This window comes from Pelmatolapia mariae, linkage group LG10_11 (assembly GCF_036321145.2).
Source record: "Pelmatolapia mariae isolate MD_Pm_ZW linkage group LG10_11, Pm_UMD_F_2, whole genome shotgun sequence".
In the NCBI taxonomy this organism is placed as follows: Eukaryota; Metazoa; Chordata; class Actinopteri; order Cichliformes; family Cichlidae; genus Pelmatolapia; species Pelmatolapia mariae.
The window spans coordinates 18026019-18042326 of NC_086236.1; the positions used below are offsets into that span (position 1 = coordinate 18026019).

Here is a 16308-nt window from a genome sequence, read left to right on the forward strand (position 1 = left end):
TTACTTTGAGAAATCCCGTTTCCATAGAAGTGGTTACCTCAGAAGATTTCCTGCATCACACACTATAGAATATTTTCTTTTTACATTTGTATTATTTGCAGTGTGTGCTTTTTAAACTTTTATTAACTATTTTTTTTCTACAGCACTTGTACATGTGCAATACATACTTTAACACAAACCGCAAGATTTATGTTAACACAGAAAACAATTTGCATTAAAACAAACCGCCTTTTAAGTCTGAACTAAGGCATCATTCTGCACATGTAAAAGTGAACTAAAAGCCACTTTTTATATGTACATGGTGGCAATGAAAAAGGTTTTGGAACGTAGTATTTAGTGGTATTGTACTAATTATGTGTTATGACTGATTCAAAAATATTTTAGGCGATATGAACTCTTAAATAAAAGTTCATAGTTTCACAAGAGTTTTTGTCACTGTGTTTTATTTATTCTTCTGAATAAAATTCTTAATGCATTTAAATTGCAATGTTTAAATATTGTGCATTAAATTGTAAGTTAAATTCCACACCGGGATTTTCGGCGTTTTTAATTTGTCACGTAAAAATGACACTTTAATTTTTAACGGTATAATTAAAGGATATATAAAAGTCCGTGATTTTGTGGTCTAAAAGACGGGCAATCGGTTTGGAGTTTACTTTGAAAGGACTGGCCGGAAGGCGTTTTTTTCTCTCGCGCCTATGCGCGAGGCTGGTGGAGCGCGAGAAGACGCCGCAGAGTTAAGAGAAAAGTGATATGAGGAGGGGATTTTCAAACCTAAATGTCAGTAGAACACTTGAAGACTCAAATAACGAGTCTTTGAAGCATTTTCTTTTTTGGCAGTAATTGAAGTTCAGTTTCCCAGTAGTCTCCCAGTGATGTGTGACAAGACAAAGAGCAATTGTTGTGATACTTTCGATACTCACGAAAATAATTTTTTGGAACAACGACTTTTTTCTTATGTAGCTAAAAACCCAGGTAAGTGGGAGCTTTCGAAAGCTCGCACGCAGGTCTTGTTGTTCAGGTAAAACCTGCCGCTTAACCTCTCTGCTGGCAACAGCTGCCAATAGCAGTTACATTGCTGGGATTTTTCTCACGTAACTCATAAACGCTGCTGTCAGAGTACGTAAGCTGTGAATTAGTGCCACTGACTACATTTTCTTTCTAGAACGGGTGCTATGCACTATACACACACACTGAAGAGAGCTAACAAGCTTTCATTATCTTCTCTCTAGTTTTCTTGCGCCTTTTCCTCAGTGGTAGGCGATGGGTGAACCTGCTGAATTGCTGCTCATCAGGGGCCAGTATGAGCTGGCGTTTCATTCTTTGAGTCGTGGACTGGCTGCAGAAGAAGCAGAGAAAAGAGCCGAGGCCCTCGAGTATTACAGGAAGGGTCGGCTGCACCTCACTCAGGGACTGGAGGTTCCCACTGGAGGGGAGCGGCAGCAGGGAGCGAACTGGGACACAGCCCGGCAGCTTCAACAGAAGATGAGGGATACTTTAAAGACAGTTGAGAGCCACCTTTCTGACCTGGAAACATCTCAGCTTATTATAACAGCAAACCAGAGAGACCAGCTGTTGAAGGATCTTTCTGCTCCCCATCTTTATCCAGACCTGGCACCTAACGGCCAGCCTCCCCAAAGCTCTGTCCACCATCTCTACCCCACCATACCTGCTACCACCCACAACATTGTCCCAACCCCCAACACAGTCCCTGTCAGTCCTGCTTCCCCTCCTGCTCCAGACACACTCCCTGCAGTGGTTTCAAAAACTATAGCCATGGCCAGTCCAGCAGAGCAGCCTCCAGCATACACACCACAGCCCACAGATGGGCACCGTATTCTGGCTTATGCTCCTGTTGAAGGTGGCTTTTGTCCAGGAAGACAGACTGGAGCAGTAGCTGGAGAAAATGGAACTGAACTGCTGTGCATCCCTTCCGGGGTGCAGCTGTTTTTTGTGGCACCAAACGGGCAAGTCAGCTCACTCTCCTCTCCAGGCTACCTTCGCATCATTGTGGTGAACAGTCAGCAGGATTCCCCTGCTGAAAAACCTGCAGTGTTTTTACATGTAAGTAGATTTGTTGTTAAGTGTATGTTAACCTGTGAGAGTGTGTATTTTAGAAAAGCATTTTTATTTTGGGCGTGTGTCCTGAAGAGCAAGTAGGTGTGACCCCAGGGGAATTGTTTCTTCTCTTTGAGAAGCCTTTCATAACTCTGAGTCAAAGAAATGTTCCTCTTACAAATGATGACGTGTTTTTGACACATTCCTTAACCACTTAAAACAAAAGAGAAGTTCCCTACAATAATAAATACACCTTTTAAATGTATTTTTTATGTACAAGTTGAACAAGACAGTGTGGGACTCATGTTTCATATTATAATGTATGCTATATGCAAGGTTTATGTAATTTATACTTACTTTTTATAGTAATGTAGTGTGAGAAAATTAAAAGGTGCCACTTTTATTAGTGAATTATGGTATTATAAAGTCTTAAGTCATAAGTAGACTGCAGTTTATGGATATGTTTAGTTCAACAATAAGTATGTATGTCTACAAAATGTTGGAACTGAGTGCTAAAAAGGCAGTGTTGTTAACTGATTTCTTACACCTTTTTTAGCAACAAATGGTGGATTTGATGTATTTATTTTCTGAAAAAAGGCCTTTAACATTTTTTTTTAAATATTAAAGTAGTTACATATTAATTTTTAATCATGCCACCAATTGATAGATTGCCCAAATGCTTCACCCTCAGCTTGCAATCCCATCATTGTTGTTACACTAAAACAGCAATGTTACAGATGAAATTGGTTGCTGAAGTACAAATGCTTATTATTTATTAGACTGTTAAATGAATGGCATGTTACTGTTGCTAGTTTGTAACAGTTTCATTTGAGACTTATTATAGCTTGTTCATCTATAGAACCGATATTAGTTGCGTAATCGTTCCCGTGCAACAGTGTGACTTTATCTACTTTATATCCATTCATATCCTTTTTACTTTGTGCTTTCTGGCAACCTTCTGTGTGATGGCTTTTGTATTGAGTTTATATAAAATACCAATCTATTCTGGCACCTTTACAAAGCCTGTATTATGCTGTGCTGCAAACTGCACTGCAACCCATGACTGTTGTTTCCCACCCGACCAGGCTGGTGGGCTGCTCCTGTATTCTGTCCTTGCTTTGTTTTGGGCCAAGACAATGGTCCCATTAACAGATGACTCTGCGCTTCTGTTGTATTGCTGTTCAGTGTCCTGTGCCCTCACAGGGGTCATGTTATCAGCCGGCATACCAGTGGTACGATGCAGCAAGTGTCTGTATTTTACCTCAGTTGAGAAATGACATTAATCCTGAATCCTTAAATCCTACAACGTGTCTATAAACAGACTAGAGGACATTGTAAATACTTGGAAATGACAGTAAAGTTTTATGCTCAAAAGAGAAAAAGAAAGCACAAACCCTCGGGAAATCCTTCAAACCAAATCTTATAATATCTTTCAGTGAAGTTATTTGATGAAATAAATTGCATATGGGACATATTCCCCCTCATGGAAACAAACACTCAGCAGATGTTGTCATTTCTCACTCTCTGTGTCATATTAAAGATTTCAGGTTTCTGTTATAAACAGCAGATGTGGATCTGATTTCAAGGACTCTTAACATTCATCACCTACATATTTTAATGTCATTGTGTTTTCCAGGTATGCGATTGGATGTACCCACTGACAAAAGACACCCCAGTGCTACTGGCTAACTCCGGGATCTTCATGTTCCCTGACTCCTTGGCAGACATGCCAGGGTGCTATGCGGGTATAGTGTTGTCTTCTGAACTGCCTCCTGCAGACCTGCAGACTTTTCAGGACCTCCTGTCGCAGCTTGCTGAATTCAGGATTCAGGTCAGCTTTTACTTCCTTTAGGAAACAAATGCAAGGGTGTGTATGTGTTGGAGCAGAGCTTTGGTGCAGTTTTTATAGGATGTTTCTCCTGATTTGGAAACAGAAAGACCTTGTAGGTAGTAGCTCCTGATGGCGCCATGTAAATTTTATACATACATATACTGTCAATTTGCTAACTGTACAGGGAAGATGAAGATTTTTGAGGCCTGCTATTTATTTGTGCCCAAAAATGATCATTGGGTATGTGAGGGTGTAATGATTTGATCTCTCACTTTTTTACCTGTCTTATTGTCTCTATCACAAAGGTTAGCTGTAAAACTACCCAAAACTGTCAAACTGAATTAAAAGCCTTGTGAAACTCTACATTCAAAGCAGTTTGTTATATTGTGTCCATGCATTTAAACAAGCCCTGATTCAATATCTGGAAACGATGCAAAACAAACTCACTGTGTCTTAGTGAGTTGTCTTAGTAAAAACATTAATTGAACCTTTTTGTGGAAACTGAAAACTCATGTTGTGGCTGGTTTAAGTTGTTACACTAGATATACCAGAAACACATTTTTCTTTGACACTTCTTTGACACAGGAGGAATGAAGTGGTTATGTCATGTTGTAGGTAAAAAAAAATAGTCCATGCCAACTCTGTTTGGGCGTACTTTTTTTTTTTTAAAGCAACCCACCCACCGTTTTTGTCCTTTGACTTAACAGGGTCCAGAGGGCACAGAGTCAGAGGTAATCAACTTGAGTACGAAAGTCCCCCTTAATCCCACAAAAGAGCAAGTAGAACCGACTGCATCAGCAGGAGAGCAGGAAAAACTACCACTTCCTGGATGGAGTGAGAAGATGGGTCAAGGAATCTTGACAGGTGAGTTTATAAGCAAGAGTCCTAATGAAGGTGAAAAAATAACTTGTATATATCCCTTCAAAGTGTTGTATTGCGTGCTTATACATTAGACATCCCTCTGTATAAAAATGCCCACTAGTGGGTGTTGTTTATCTTTGTAATGCCCTTCAGTGCTTCAAAGAAAATGTTGTTGAAATAGCTGTTCATATAGTTGTATTAGAAAATTTTTAAAGGACAGTTTCTTTGCTGTTGTACATTCACCATCTCAAATATATCTCCAAAGGAGCGCTTCGGTTGAGTGAGTCACTGATAAAAGGAGCAGAAGTTACTGGTAGGGCCATTCACAAAGGAGCAGCCAAGATTCGAGACCAACTCACACCTGAAGAGACTCCTTCAGAGGTCAGCCCCAGTACCACCAAACGTCTGGAGATGGCTAGAAAGGCCACTGGGGGTGCTGTTCGAGTCAGCCAGTTCTTGGGTGAGCACTACTTTGAAATAATCCAAGACATCATGTTTTTAAGTCACTGAATCTCTGAACTCTACTTCCAAAATAATAATGATTACATTTCTGTATCTTTAGTGAATGGTGTAGGCACAGTGGCAGAAAAACTGGCAGAAAAGATGGCACCTCATGTGAAGAAACATGGTGCAAAACTGGTTCCAGAAGCTTTGAAGAAGAAAGAAGACGGCCAAGCTTCCAAAATGGATGGAGCCAAGTTTGTAGCGGTCAGCACTGTGCATGGTATGTACAAGATTTCAGGATGTTCACAACAAGGTTACAGTGCAGTAAAATAAAGTACTGAAATGAGTAGACTTGTTTCACATTTACCAAAGAAAAAAAACCCCATCCTGATGATTCTCAAGACTTTTGGAAAAATATTCTGTGAATTGATGAGACAATTTTTTGGAAGGTTTGAATCCCCTTATCTGCCATAAAGCTAACATAACATTAGTAAAAAGAAGATCATACTATTAGTCAAACATGGTGGTGGTAGTGTGATGGTCTGGAAGCTGGTTTGATGCTTCAGGACCTGGAGAACTTGATGGAAATCAATTATGCTCTGTATTAGAAAATCTTGAAGGAGAATATCAGGCCATCAGTTCACATCCTGAAGCAGAACCGTGTTTGAGTTATGCAGCAGGACAGTGACCTGAAACTCACCAGCAAGTCCACGTCTGAATGATTAAAAAACCCCCAAATAAATGTCTTGAAGTGCCATAGTGAAAGTCTGAACTTAAAGCTAACACAACCAGTTATTAGGTTTAGAGGGCATTTACTTATCTTTGTCCAATATTAAAATTTGATTGATGATCTGAAACAACACCTGTGTGACAAATATGCAAAAACTCAAGGAGAGGGCAGATGTTTTTTCAAGACACTAAATGTTAATCAGTTAAAAAATTGTGCATAAACTGATACAATTCTCATATCATCACTAGCACTAACTCTATACTTTAGAACTTTAATGTGATAAAGTTTCTAAAATTGGTGATATTTTGAACTAGGTTTGGCTACCATTTGGTCTAGTCTGGAGACTGGAGCAAAACTTGTTGGGAAAAGTGTGGCAGCAGAGACGGTCTCAACTGTCACTTACAAGTAAGTTCATATATTTTAATTAATTCATGCTTTAGTATCATGAGTGGATTAATGTTATCTTTTGTTTCCATCTTGTTTCTGAACCTGTTTGGTCATTTTAAACATCAGTACCAAGCTGGATCAGAAACCAGTCTGATTCTTATCTACTTTGCCTCTTTCTTCTTGGTATGGTGGTGCTCTGACCTGCTTTTCACACCTATTTCTTTTCAGATTTAGGGGCTTAGAGAATCTTTTAAACTTGTCCAGAAACATATGACTGTACGGCGGACTAAAGGAAAAGGCTTGTAAACTAACACGTGTACCTGCTCAACCCTTTAATGCACACAACAGTAAACTGTCAACAAGATAAATACAACACAACATAATGCGGAACTAACTTAATCAAAATGGCATTTCTTAGTCATACATGTCAGACACATAAAGTATGTGTTTTGGTTTCTGTTTTGACTCTTTGTAATTTAAAACCTTGCCTAAACAGGATACGTAACAGATTGGGTTTTTCCTTTGCTCTAGCCCCATAAATGCAACACTGCTTTTATGCTTCATGTCTAATTCCCTCTGTGTGTTATGCAAAGAACAGTAATGGCTTTGAAAACATAGGTGACCTACACTGACTGAACACCTCCTGTGTAGACAAATACATCCCTGGAGTTGGTGCTACTGGGCTAATGTTCTGTTTGAGCTGTGGCTTCTGTGTAGACACAATGTAAACATCAGGTGTCTTTCTGGGTCTGTCCATGTTACTGTTACATGTCAGCTTGTGCTGGGTGCTGATGCTTATGCTCTTCATACTATTTATCTGTAGATATTTTCCATAGTTTGTTGTTAATAAACAGCTATAAATAATGATATGACTGTGTTTTCCTAATTCTTTTGTCTTTTTATGTGAATGACTGTAGTAAACAAACTTGCCCCAGATTTCAATTCACATGCTCATTAAATTTTCTTCCATCACACAACTCTACCACCATTTCTGTAACCTCACCACATTAATTGTGGTGAAGGTACGGCAACAATGCAGGCGAAGCCACAGACACTGCTCTCCAGTCGGTGGTCAACATTGGCGTGACTGCAAACAACATCGATAATGTTGGCATCAAAGCCCTTTTCAAGATGGCCGACAAGAGCACGGCCAGGGAATTGGCCGCAAAATCAAATGAAGAGAAAAAGTTGCAGAAGGAAGTACAAGAGGATGAGGCTGAGGCAAAAGATGTACAGAAGAACAAGGAAGAAGAGAAGAAAAAATAGATTTCCAGTGCATCTTAATGCCTTCCTGCATGTTTTATCTTTGATAAGCACCTTATGAAAAATAGACCTTTCAGTTCTTTGCTATATTTTGTTATGTCCATGTGAACATACTAGAACTGATTTAACACTGAATGGAGTTTTGCTTCTAATTTTAACTTATTTAAGTCTAAGTTTCTTTTATATACAGATATTAAGATATTCATGTTATATGTACAGATAGTCTTCAGCCTTGTAATGTATGTATTCTTTTATTTATGTGATTAAAAGTTTTTCTGATTTTTAGGCGCATTTAAGCATGAGATGAATTTATAATATGTCTGTCAGGAAAACAGAAAAGCAACAAACAAAAAACTCCCGCTAAATCTGCGCCCTTGTCGACGTTTCCTGATAAGCCGGTGTTGTGCCCCCCCGCCCCCCCCCCCCCCCCCAAAAAAGATCGTCTGCCAAAAACTGATCGCTCGTATTTAAACTATGAATAACTTGTTGGTCTATAACAATGACTCTACAGTCATTGGTCTATAATATGTGAAACATGTCAAATGTATCCCTCGTGGAGGATCTCAAGTCATCTTGAGCCACAAACAACATTCGTGTAACAAGGTAGTTTTTGGCAGTGACTTCTATATATCCTTTATTTATCCAGTTATAAAAATCTGGTTGATATTAAAAATGTGCTTTTAAGAGTAATCTGGCCAAGAGGACAGCAGATATTGCAACAAATATAACAATAGTTCTGTAAACATGCTTTAAGTGGACAAAAAGGACCGGATTGCTTATAATGTAAGTACAATAGAGGGAGTTATAAAGATACTTGAAAAACATCTAATTTTAAAATTTGATATATATAAATGTAAACCCTGTTCACGGAAGTCTCTCTACCAAGATACGTAAAGATATTCCACATAAAAAACACGGAAACATTGGAAAGCAGTTTTTGGCACGCGATCACTTTTTGGCACAACACCGGAAACGGCGGTTTCCGTAGAAACCCAAACAAAGCTTAGATTTTTTTCAGAAACATGGCTAAAGCTAGCGAGGACTCTAAGTACGGTTTGGCACGGCTGCAGGTAGAACTGGAAAAGGAGAGGGAGATGAAGTAAGTCTGAAATAACAACAGAAAGACCTTTTTTGTTTGTTTAAATAAATGTTAACTTACACACTGCAAGAATAGCATAATTTAGTTCTTGGTCGTAGAGAAATGCTTGAAGAGTCAGTGTCTGATCTGCGGAGTACCATGAGTGAACTACAAGAAAGACTGCACAGTGTTGATGGGGAAGGTAAGGAAAATTAAAGTGATTGGTAGAATACACACTCTTCAGTCACAGGACAGTTTAATAGGTACAGCTCGTCGGCTCCCCTTTGCCTTCATGGCACAGATTCAACAAGGTGCTGGAAACATCGTCCTTGGAGATTTTGCTCCACGTCGACATTATATGATCACACAGTTGCTGCAGATTTTTGGGCTTCATGACGTGAACCTCTCGTTCCATTACATCCCAAAGGTCCTCTACTGGATTTAGACACCAGAGTCACTGGTGACAGGAGTGGCACCCAGTGTGGTCTCCTGCTGCTATGCCTCAGCTGCTGATGTGTGTTCAGTTCAGCATCTTACCTTTTGCACACCATTCTCTGTAAGGTGTAAAGATGGCCGTGTAGGTAATTCCCAGCAAAGCATCCGTTTCTGAAATACAGACCAGCATGTCTGGCACCAACAACCAACATTCGAAGTCATTTAAAACATCTTTCATGCTCAGTTTGAATTTCAGCAAGTTTGAGCATGTCTGCATGCCTAGATGTATTGAGTTCAATTGGCTGACTAAATATCCGTGCTAAAGAGCGCTTGAACAGGTGTAATAAACTGTCTAGTGAGTGTATGTGTTTAAATGTATGTTAGCTTGAGTACTGTTTACCACATTGACATTAGGACCTCCAGAAAAAAAAATAAAGGTCAGACATGGTTCTCTTTTTGTTGTCGGTAATGTCTTCAGTCCTCAAAAGGACTATATTATGATGGTTTTCTATGTTTCTGCTGATGTATCAGGAAATGAGTGGAGGACAAGGTATGAGACACAGGTAGAGCTAAATGGGCAGTTGGAGCGGCAGATCTCACTTATCCGTGAGAGACTGGAAGACATAAGAGGAAACCCTGTGGGTAAGTTCCCAGGTTTTCAAAAAACTTTACTGTGAAAGCACGTTCATTATGTTGCAGTTTTTTCACAACTGTTCATAAGTAACCACACTATACCTCTGTGTATAGTGTGGTTATCTTTCTCCAGATCAAGAGTAGTGTCATCTGCAAAAACTCTTTTAAATACATGAGCTCAACATTCCCAATAAATGAAGCATTTGTGATGATGATGCTCGTGTAAAAACAGGCAACTTGGGAGGAAAATATTTTTTTGCATCTTTTAAATGATTAAAATGCATGATTTTTCAAATAAACTCTCTTTTTCCATTTAGTGCAATAAATAAGACAAGATGGAATACTTCCACCCATCTCAAGAAGTTTCTTTTTTCAGTATTATGCATGCACACATAATACTCAAATCCTCTTGTTTTTTTTGCAGACCGACTGGCTTCTATTCGGTCGTATGAGGACATGCCAGTGGTGAGCGCAAATGTTCATTTTCCACTGAGGGTTTGTCTTTATCAGTTTTGTTAAATTTGATATTTTTTTCCAAGGACAGTTTGACAAAGCGAGAGGGAGCTGCAAGTGTAAGACAGAAGCACGCACCACAAGATAGAGCCAGAGATACAGAATCGGTTAAAGAGAGTGGACAGCACAGGCAGGACTGTTTGGCCAGCTGCTCTCTATTCTCCCGCTGATGCAGGATGAATAAGCCAGAGTTTAATCACAGCGCTGTAATCACAGGATTACAAACCATGGGAGAGTAATACACACTAATTACAATACTTTAAGGCACACCAAAGGTGGCACAATACAGTCTAAATATGTGTGTATTTCTTAGAGCAGTGCTAACAGATGCTTATTAGTGTAACCAAGGAAACAATATTGCATACTGGAAGTCTTTAGACAAACTGAGCATGACAGTATGAGAGAGTGAGCATGTGAGAGGAATGTTATCACGATACTGTTAATATGGAGGTAAATGAAAGTGTTCTGGTAAAGTAAGCAATACAAGAGCATGCTACCATGTCTAAAGCTCTAAAGAATGAGGCTAAGAATATTTCTGATTAGTGATCTCAGTGCTTAAAATGCATCCTCTTAGTGGCATACAACTCTAACACAATTAATGATTAGGAAGAAAAAAATGTGATTTAACCAAGCAGAAAAGAACACTTGGCTGATCCAAAGTCATCAGACTGATATTCAGAGAGTGGTACTCATAGATTTCAAGTATTGCAACCTAAAACACTCTGCTCTCAGGTGCACAATGAAAAGAAGCAGACTGTTCCAAACCTAGAAAATTGCGAAGGTCTTACTGGTCTTTTCTGGGCTATAAATCTTACCATTTCAGAGGGCTAATGTGTTTATATGGTTATTAAAATATGTATGAGCTCAGTCCATTTTTGTACTCATGTTTTCTGCATTAACGATGCTGTTACTGTTTGATCCCGCGAGGCAGCACAGTGCAATTCAAGAACAAATTGATTGGTAATTCAGCAGTGTGACACCCTCGTACTCTGTGGCCTCTTTGTCATGATTTGTTTCTAATTAACGGGAACGCTTTGGCACAGGAAACACTGAGACAACGTCTGAAGCTCCTGACCGGGGAGAAATCTGACCTCCAGAGTCAGCTAATGGATTGTCATCTTCAAATTGAACAAGAAGGAAAGGTGTGACTCCCAGCTGTCCCTTTTGACATAGAACAGTGAGAGGGATTGTTTGAGGCCACAACGTCTGCTGTTCTACTTATGTTTTTTTTTTTTTAATTTCTTAGACAAGCAGCTTTAGTTTTTCCCAGGTAATAAATAGTTTACTTGTGAGTAGCCACCATTAGCAGTGGATTGAGAAAGATTTAGTTTTGTTTATTGTTCTGCTCAACAAAGAGAGAGATATTCGCTGAATGCTGGTTTAGCAAACAGCATGTGCAGTCAGTAATCCCTGTTGCTCATTAACATTGAAGACTTGAGAAGTGCACATAGCACACACAAACATACACACATTGTACCCACGAGCAGATAGATTATTGCCCGATAGAACAAGTGTGGCTCATGAATACAAATTTGTGACGGTATATCTCGCTGTTTTTTCCAAATTTCAGGCTTTTCATAAAACCAATGATGAGAGGCGGGCATACTTGTCAGAAATTGCTAAGGTAAGCTGTCACAATCTTAAGCAAATACCCGTTAACGACTAATCCTTGACTGCTAAACACATGCTTTGGTAAGTGTTACAGTAAGTGTTATACTTCTAATGACATGCTCTGCATGCTGTGTTTCTGCTTTTTTCATGCAGCTCTCATTTATTCTCCTGTTATATAACAGGTCAGTCTGCTCAGGCAAAAAAGGGAGTCAAGGACTTTCCTCTGTATGTTGCAACAAAACAGGTTTCTGCAGAGCGCAAGCTGAAGTGAAACTGAGTTCACTGTGTTTTAGAGACCATAGTTCACAGTTACTGCAGCTTTACATCATGTGTCTACAGCAGGGATGTCAAACTCATTTTACATCATGGGCCACATATAGCACACTCTGATCTTAAGTGGGCCAGACCAGAAAAGTACATTTAACTGAAGATTTAATCACTGAGATGTCTTTAATGTACAAAAATGTCAGTTTAATGGTGCATTTACGTTTTTCTTCATAATAATGTGTAAAATTACAGAAAAAGGTTCTGGTAGCTCATTGCCTGCCCAGACTGTCCTATATTTCTAAAACAAGGTTTTTGTTAATTCAAAGAAAAAAAGGAACTTTTCTGTTATCTGTTACTTAACTACTTTGTTGCCATATCAACGGCCATAGGGGAGGTCTTTATCAAAAGGAAAAGCTGTAAAACTGATGAAAATAAAGTTAAAAGTTCAAAATCTATGCACTTCTTTACATTTTTCAAAGCCTTCCTGTGGGCCAGATTGGAGTCTTTACTGGGCCAATTCCTGCCCACGGACCTTTTGTTTGACACCCCTGGTCTAGAGTGGACTTGAATTACTAATCAGTTATCTTCTCCTACAGCTGTCATCTACCCATGAAGCTCAAAGAAGACAGTACTTTGCACAGCCACAGAGGGCACCAGAGAGCAAACAAATGAGGTCTGTGAAGCACAAGGCCCACAGATTATGGACAAAATAACATAAACTGCAGCGCAACAACATGCTTTATAGAATGAATACAGAATGAGCTTCACTCAAAAGTTTTTATTTTTATGGTGTTTGACTTAATTCTGATTTCACTTATTAATTTGGGAGGAAGCAATACATGTGTCACTGAAATCAGTTTTCCCTTGACTCCTTAACTGTGTATTCATGCTTAACAAACAATTCATGCTGTAAATAAATAAATAAATTCTTACATTTTCTAAGGCTATTATTGACATAATGACTGTTATATAAAGCCACTGACATTGTTGTTTTAATCAAAGCAATTTTGGTAGATATAAATTGTACTTTTCTCCCTTTCATCTCCTGTTGCTTAGAGGGAAGCAGACTGGCAGGAAGGCAGAGGCTGATTCTAAGAAAGGAAAAGAGGGAGGAGAAGAAGATGGTGGCGAGGCCTTTGTGAAAGAAAGAGGAGGAGGTGATGGTGGAAGAATAGCAGAGAGAAAAGAAGAGAAGAAATTACAAAGGAAAAGCAGGTTACCCACGCTTAAGCACAACCCGAAGCACGATCCGTAACCCAAACTTAGTAATGTTGCTTTTTTTATGGTTATGCTTTAGTTCACATTGCGACTGATTATGTTGAAATACTGCAGTTTCTACACTAACCAGCCACTTAATTAGGTACACTTTGTACTGTCCAGTACTCAGCTGGACCTCCTTTTCCTTTAAGAGCTGCCATAATTCTTCATGGTATTGATTCAACAACATGCTAGAATAATTCCTCACAGATTTTGGTGCTTTTTGCATCATGCAGTGGCTGTACATTTGTTGGCTGCACATCCATGATCTAAATCTCCCATTTCACCACAACTCAAAGTTGCTGTACTTGATTGAGATCTGGTGATTGTTGAAGACATTTGAGTAAAATCTGAGGTGATTTGAGCTTTGTGACATGATGCAGTGCCCTTCTGCAAGCAGCCATTAGAAGATGGGTACACAGTGGTCATAAACAGATTGTTAGCAACAACACTCAGGCAGGCTGTGGTGTTTAAACAATACAGCGCTGATACTAATTGACCCAACGTGTGCCAAGAAAATATCTCCCACACCATTACACCACCTCCGGCAGCCTGAACTGCTGATAAAAGGTATGATGGATCCATGCTTTCAAATTGTTTATACCAAATTCTGACGCTGCCAGCTAAATGTTTGTCTTGCCAGACGACATTTTTCCCATCTTCTGTCGTCCAATTTTTGTGAGCCCTTATGAATTGTAGCCTCTTTTTCAATTCAGTTAAATTTTATTTATATAGTGCTCAGTCATTTCAAGGCACTTTATATTGTAAGGTAGAGAGCCCACAGTAATACAGAGAAAACCCAAACAATCAGAAGGAACCCCCATCAGAACCAATTTTGAGGGAGGGGCAACCACCTGCAGCAGCTGGTTGGGGGTGAGGGGCGGGAGACAGGACAAAAGACACAGTGTGGAGAAGAGCCAGAGATTAATAATGACTAATGATTAAAAGTAAAGTGGTGGATAAACACATAATGAGTAAGAACAGGTGAATGAATGAGAATTGCTCAGTGCATCATGGGAATCCCCCAGCAACCTAAGCCTATTGCAGTGCTGCAGTGGGAGGATTCGGGGTCACCTAATCCTTTATGCTTTATCAAAAAGTTTTAATCCTGATCTTAAAAGCAGAGAGGGTGTCTGTCACCAAAACAAAATCAGAACTGCAAGTAAGACAGCACTCTGAGTGCTCTATATGGTACTATGAGGTCTTTGATATGAGATGGACCTTTAGATTTGATTCGGGATTTAACATGGAGCCAATTAAGAGGACCTAAAATGGGAGAAATACTGTCTTTCTCTTGTCAGTACTCTTAATGCAGCATTTTAGATCAGCCAAAGGCTTTTTAGGGAGTTTTTAGGACATCCTGATAATAATGAATTACAGTAGTCCAGCCTACAATTTGTTTTTCCAGCATCACTCTGACACAGGATGTTTCTAATTTTAGAGATGTTGTGCAAATGCAAGGAAGCAGTCCTACATATTTGTTTAATATGCGTATTGAAGGACACATCCTGGTCAAAAATAGCAAGTAATGCCATACTGAGGTTAGGGATGGGTATCGAAACCCGGTTCTTGTTGAGTACCGGTTCCCACTGTTTCAATTCCTTGGAATTGTTTGCCATTTTTGCAAACGATTCCCTTATCGATTCCAGTCGCCACGTTGCGGAGCGCCTTTTACCTGGCAGGAAACACGGCGCCTAAGCGGCTCAAACGCTCAAAAGTTTGGTTATACTTTACAAAAACGGATGACAACAGGGCAACTTGCAATACTTGCAAAGTAGATATTTCATTTAAGGGAGGAAACACTACGAATATGCAAAAGCATGGTGCGGTATTCTACTTCAGTAGCTCGTCTGCTTCAAGGTTCAACGTGTTGCGTGTTCAGAGATGCTCTTCTGGTTATTTGAGTTACTGTTGCCTTCAATTTGAAGCAGTCCATTCTCCTCGGACCTTTGACATCAACAAGACATTTTCAACCTGAGAACTGCTACTCATTGGATATTTTCTCTTTTTCTGGCCATTCTCTGTAAACTCTCAAGATGCTTGTGTGGGAAGATCCCAGTAGATCGGCAGTTTCTGAAATACTCTCTGGCACAAACAACCAGGCCACATTCAAAGTCACTGAAACCACCTTTATTCCCCATTCTGATGCTCAATTTGAACTTTGGCAGATCACTTTGATCATGTCCACATGCCTAAATGCTTTGAGTTGCTGTCGTGTGATTGGCTGATTAAATATTTGTGTTAACAAGCAGTTAAACTGGCGTACTTAATAACATGAACGTGAATGTATTTCGGTTTTTCTGTCCATTTGCTGCAGTTGGTATTGTGTTTTTATTTTTGTATTTTTTTTTTCATTTGATACATTAACCACAATGTTAATCTGATGTCAAGCAATAAAATGTTACATTCACAACAAAGTGTGGGCTTAGTGTTTTCCTATGTTTCTTTGAACAAGGATATGAATTATTTAAAAAGAGAAATGTTTAAAATATGGGTTTTTAAACTTTTGTGGCTAAGGCCTTTATTTCAGGACAGGAAAAAAGCTGAAGGCTTTGAGTCTAGTGTGCTACAAGCCTGCCAAGTTGAACATTTCTTGTGTCACTGCAGTTTTTTTTAACACCTCCTACGATTTGCATTACGTATGCAGCACCACATCACCGCTCTCGCTGTTTGTAGTTTCTCCACAGAGCAAACAGTCACCCATGTCCCACCTACTGACCACCTTTTCAAATGTGGGTGTCAGAAAACTCTATCGATATGAGATGAAGTAGTGAATAGGAAAAAAAACACACACAAAAAAAAAACACACCAGGAGCACTGCTTCAGTTGTATTTGTGAAACGTGTAGGATGGTTTCAGTTCTTCTCAGCCTTGCTGAATTACACTGAATTAAAACAAAATCACAAAGTGGACAACATGGTGCCATAGGCATAAATTGTAT

At 39.3% G+C, this 16308-nt stretch overlaps 2 protein-coding genes across 2 annotated transcripts; both read left to right on the forward strand.

The window, feature by feature from the left end:
• Positions 1-707: 707 nt before the first annotated feature.
• On the forward strand, positions 708-7136 carry sparta (spartin a). Its single transcript, XM_063486495.1, has 8 exons — positions 708-975; positions 1233-2064; positions 3695-3889; positions 4597-4753; positions 5016-5210; positions 5313-5474; positions 6239-6329; positions 6540-7136. Exons 2-8 carry the CDS (start codon positions 1264-1266, stop codon positions 6583-6585), a joined length of 1647 nt encoding a protein of 548 aa, XP_063342565.1. The 5' UTR covers positions 708-975; positions 1233-1263; the 3' UTR covers positions 6586-7136.
• A 1460-nt stretch (positions 7137-8596) lies between these two features.
• ccdc169 (coiled-coil domain containing 169) lies at positions 8597-15679 on the forward strand. Its single transcript, XM_063486852.1, has 8 exons — positions 8597-8673; positions 8772-8854; positions 9619-9729; positions 10145-10185; positions 11277-11375; positions 11804-11857; positions 12708-12784; positions 13168-15679. The coding sequence occupies exons 1-8, from the start codon at positions 8597-8599 to the stop codon at positions 13364-13366; spliced, it is 741 nt and encodes a 246-aa protein (XP_063342922.1). The 3' UTR covers positions 13367-15679.
• Positions 15680-16308: the final 629 nt, after the last annotated feature.

Bases quoted from the DNA above. Each gene is read 5' to 3' on its own strand.
- sparta (XM_063486495.1), top strand. From the start codon at position 1,264: ATGGGTGAACCTGCTGAATTGCTGCTCATCAGGGGCCAGTATGAGCTG. The intron at 2,065-3,694 runs GTAAGTAGATTT...TGTGTTTTCCAG, and splicing joins AACCTGCAGTGTTTTTACAT to GTATGCGATTGGATGTACCC. The intron at 3,890-4,596 runs GTCAGCTTTTAC...TTGACTTAACAG, and splicing joins TTGCTGAATTCAGGATTCAG to GGTCCAGAGGGCACAGAGTC.
- ccdc169 (XM_063486852.1), top strand. From the start codon at position 8,597: ATGGCTAAAGCTAGCGAGGACTCTAAGTACGGTTTGGCACGGCTGCAG. The intron at 11,376-11,803 runs GTGTGACTCCCA...TCCAAATTTCAG, and splicing joins AAATTGAACAAGAAGGAAAG to GCTTTTCATAAAACCAATGA. The intron at 12,785-13,167 runs GTCTGTGAAGCA...CCTGTTGCTTAG, and splicing joins CCAGAGAGCAAACAAATGAG to AGGGAAGCAGACTGGCAGGA.